Source organism: Protobothrops mucrosquamatus, unplaced genomic scaffold (genome assembly GCF_001527695.2).
Source record: "Protobothrops mucrosquamatus isolate PMUCROS unplaced genomic scaffold, P.Mucros_1.0 scaffold6119, whole genome shotgun sequence".
In the NCBI taxonomy this organism is placed as follows: domain Eukaryota; kingdom Metazoa; phylum Chordata; class Lepidosauria; order Squamata; family Viperidae; genus Protobothrops; species Protobothrops mucrosquamatus.
The window spans coordinates 16,712-21,333 of record NW_015391957.1 but is presented as its reverse complement, the minus strand read 5'-3'; the positions used below and the strand labels follow the sequence as shown (position 1 = coordinate 21,333).

General features: G+C 40.5%; 1 protein-coding gene across 1 annotated transcript; it reads left to right on the top strand.

Moving 5' to 3' along the window:
• Positions 1 to 7: 7 nt before the first annotated feature.
• LOC114923665 (sulfotransferase 6B1-like) lies at positions 8 to 3,385 on the top strand. Its single transcript, XM_029286938.1, has 4 exons — positions 8 to 65; positions 354 to 448; positions 1,081 to 1,234; positions 3,228 to 3,385. Exons 1-4 carry the CDS (start codon positions 8 to 10, stop codon positions 3,356 to 3,358), a joined length of 438 nt encoding a protein of 145 aa, XP_029142771.1. The 3' UTR covers positions 3,359 to 3,385.
• The last annotated feature ends 1,237 nt before the right edge of the window (positions 3,386 to 4,622 follow it).

Below are 4,622 nucleotides of genomic sequence, written 5' to 3'. Positions count from 1 at the left end.
AATGACAATGAAGTGTGCCCTTCATCCTCACAGTGATATTGACACCTATCTACCAAGGCAAACAGGTGAGCGTGAAATGTTGCAAGTACATCAGAGGGTTGAAGAAGAAAAAATGGCTTTGGAAGAATATCTGAAAGACAATGATAAAGATACATTTAAGTTAGTACACCAGGAAGGCTTACTGACTACTGGAGAGACCAAACTGGCCTACAAGAAAGACCAAATGAAAAACAGAATGGAGGCATTTGTTCATTTACTGTATGGGTTTGTGAGGCTAAACAGCAAAATAAATATTCTCATTATCATTTGCTCTATGGATAAGTAATCAATATGTTCTGCTTAATTCCTATCAGTGGCCTATGGATCTTATTTTGATCGTATTAGTGAATGGAGCAAGCACCTTGATGACAGCAATATATTTTTTATTACCTATGAGGAGATAAAAGAGGTAAGTGAGGGCTCCTTGGTGCTCTCTGAGCTTGCTTGTTTTCTTGCAGACGTTTCATTACCCAAACTAGGTAACATCATCAGTGCAGTTTGCTGTCAGTTTATATTCCAGTGGCTTGCCTGTCAGTATTGATGGGGGTGGACTTAGAGATTCTTTGATTGGGCTGTTTGCTGTTGACTTCTTTGGCAGTTTCTTGATTGGAGTATTATTTACTTGAATGTTGTTAAAAGAGTTAAGTTTTTAATAATAAAGATTTAGATTTAATTTTAGAATAATTTTTTTGGCTAACTACTATATGATAACGAACAATTTATCAGGAAATAAAAATAGGAAATATAACTCAAGGTTTCTGCTTGGTTGCTTTTCTCTAAGCAACTAATAAATATATCAGAAACATTTTCTTTTTAAAGTCAACCTCTGGATCAGCTGATCTACTCCTGCTAATACTTCAATGAAAGAATGAAGACTATGCTTTGTTTCACTTGTTTATTTTTTTCTAATTCACATAAGTCCAACCTGCAAATATCAACATTTTTGTGTGGTACCCAGAACAAGACTTGGAGTTAAGAGATTTGAAATGTTTCCAGGGAAGCCTTACTAACTTATGTTATATGTATTTTGGGGTTATTCAGAATCCAGCCTCAGCAGTGAAAAAAATAGCCGAATTCTTTGATTTTTCTGTGACTGAAGAAAAGATTGAGACCATTGTAAAGGAAACAAGTTTTGAAAGCATGAAAGATAATTCAGGAACCTATGGAAAAGTGGGCCAGATACTTTTCCGCAAAGGTAATATGTAATATTTTTAATAATTTTGCCAAAGAGGCTTAGCAGTCTTCTCTAACCTAGTGGCTTTATGGTATGTGGGATTTCAGCTCCCATTACTCCAAGTATTCAAAGTGGTGAACAAGGGGTATATAAGTACAAATCAGGAGATACAGGAAGCAAAACTAGGGTATTTTGACGCTTGCTGTTTGGTCTGGCTAAAAGAGTGGGTGAACCTCCAAAATAAGAAGCTACTTGATTTAGAAAGTCGTGAATTAAGATTTGGATGGCACGGTTACCTATGATATTATGAGATTAAAAGTAAATGTTGATTTTAATAACCATTTTGTTAGGTGTGCCATCCTAAGAGTTTTGAATAAATGGTAAAACAAGGCTTTCTGTAAAGATGCCTCTCTGGGTGTCACCCCAGGAAGCTTTTTTTTAGAAAAGAAATGGTGAAATAGTATCTTTTAACTTTGGTGATCCTATCCTTAACTCTAAGGAGGAGTTAGAATCAGAAGGATGTGTCTGCCATTGGCTTACATATTTACAACTGAAAGAAAGATTTAAAGCAGACAAAAAGAGTTAGGGGTTTGATTTTTCTGAAAAACGAATTGGAAATCTTACTGGACATACCATGTTTCCCCAAAAATAAGACCTGGTCTTATATTATTTTTGCCTCCAAAAGAGGCATTAGGTCTTATTTTCAGGTGGTGTCTTATATTTTTGTGACACCTGCCTCTCCTTGCGGTGGCAGCACCAACAGCCCCATCCAGCAGGAGCCCGCATGGCTGCTGGCCCACTTCTGCTGTGGCCGCTCGTGGCAGGAGGCTGCATGGCACACCATGCTGCTGCCAACACAATGAGGTGAGGCAGGGGGGAGGGGGGGACCTAGCCCACGTGCCCCGCACCCGCTTCTTTCAGCCCCCCCCCTGCCAGGCCATTCCTTACTCCCTTTCACTCCCCTCCCGAGCCAGACTGCCATGCTACCATATGGAGGATGGGCAGGGTAGGCCTGGTCCCCCTCTGCCATTTTGGAGCCAGGAGGGAGTGACGGCGAAAGGCCCTGCTGCCGCTGTGTACTGCTGGAGGGGCTTTCTTCACACTCCACCCCACAGATCCCCTGTCTGGCGGCAGCCCCCGTCTCCTTCTCCTCCGCCAATCTCCCGTGGCTTGTGCAGTGACCAGGTGGCACAAGCCTCCCCTTCCGCCTCCCTCCGCCAGCCCTCCATCACAGCCACTGGAGAGAATGGAGAACAGGAAGCGGAGCGGCTCTGCGCAGCAATGCAGAGCAGAGAAGAGCACTTGCTTGCCGCCCTGCATCGCCCCGTATCTCCCTTCTCCGTTCACAAAATGGCAGCCCCATTTCCTGCTGCTTCTCCTCCTGAAAGTAAAAAAAATCAACACTAATCTGCTTTCCAGCTCTGGCACGTTTCTCTCCTGCTGATACAGAGTTCGTGGAACTAAAAAAAAGTTCAGTCAGACCTTCCAACTTGTCGCGAAAAAAAAAAAAGATCTCATGAGAAGTTGGAAGGTCTGACTGAACTTTTTTTAGTCTCTATAATAAATCTCACCAAGCCCTGTCTGAAAGTTTTCTTGCTGACTAGAACCAAATCTGAATAAAGGAACAAATGCTGTCTTGTGCAGCCTGATAGTCACCTACAAAAATTGAAAAGTATTAATCTTTGTTACTCACCCAAAAGCAAATAGCTAGGAGAACCTTTTTGAGGGATGAGGCAAGGGAGGGAGATTTTTCCCAAATCTGAGACCTGGAACATTTCCTAAGCATGCACAAAATCTCCCTGTTAAAATTAACGTTTCACAAACCACATGAAGGGAACTCCAAAGCCTAAAAATATGCCATGGAAGTGTCTTTCCTGTGCAATAAAACCCTTTGTTGCTTCTAGTGGACTTTTGAAGAACAATAGCTATTATTTGGCTTAACTGAAGGACATTCTCTCCCTCTTCCTTCCTACCCTTCACCCATCATTGTAATTTCTTTTCTTTTCTTTTTTAGGCATAGTAGGTGATTGGACATCTGCCTTCTCAGAAAGCCAGAGTGAAAGAATGGACAGAAAATTTGAGGAGAGTGTAGCAAAAACTAAGCTTGGAATGATGTTGAAATATGAGCTGTACTGCAAAAACTGAAGAGGCCATCAGTGCTACAAATCTCTCAGGTTCTGATTCTTTGCATAAGGATAAACATACTTAAGTTGTTCAAGAAGAATTGGTAGTGCCTTTCTCAGTCTCCAGATGTGCCAGATGTCATTTCTGATAATCCCAACACAGCTATTGGTTGGGTTATATGATGAGTCAAAGATTACAGGAAAATAAAAAATAAATAAAATAAAGCTGCTTTCAGGATACTATTCACTCTTTTCTCCTCTTTTGGATATTGACATTAAGTGGAAGAACTCTTCCAGAATTAATAAAATCCTAGACTTACCTATAAGATGAAGGAATTTACTCTCTTATTCTGTACAAAATTTGTTGAGCAATTGTTGAAAGACTAAAATGACTAAGAGGCTTTTATTATCCCCTTAATAAAATTCCTTATAAATTTGGTTTGCTTTAATACAGTAATTCACCCCAAAACTCAAAATCCAACAGAGATAGCTTCCTGGTTCAAAACTTACACCAAATGTCCTCTTCTGTATGACCACTAGCACTAGCCACACCTATGAAAGAGGTCCAACTTGTGACGCATATCACAATACTGCTTCCCTCATTTTGACAAAACTCTACACGTGCCCTGGCAAACTACAGACACCTTGTGTATAATGCCCCTGTACATGTTTATGTAAAAGGAAATAACATTATGTCTTATTTGATTATTGTTATGTGAAAGCCAGCTAAAGTACCAATGTCCACTAGCAAACTTTTCTCCACTTAACTAGTGATTTAGCCAGCCAGTTCCTTTGAGATGACAAATCCCATAGGGCTAACGTTCAGATAAATGTGTGTAGGACTGCGGGCTTATAGCATAATCATATCCACAGTTCAGTACACATGAAGTCCTTATTCCCCACTGCTCTGCATAGATGGGGCCACACCTGGAGCATTGAACATGATTCTGATGTCACCGTTCAGAAGAATAATTGATAGGTTAGAAGAGTCTCAGAGGACAGCAACAAAGATGATAGAGGGAATTGAGGACATGCCCTATAAAGGCAGGTTGAAGAAACTGGAATGTCTAGTTGGGGGGAAGAAACAGAGAAAGAGTATATGGCTTTCAGATTTCCCATTCTGGGCTTAAGTATATTGCTGTATATTGCTTCTTTAACTCTCATTTTGCTCAGCACTACTCTGCATAGAATAAGAAACAAAACAGCCAGCAGATGTCATCCTTTTATAATGTATATAGCATGTCTTTGTTTCTTCAGGAAGAATGAAAGCTGAGTTGGATACCATT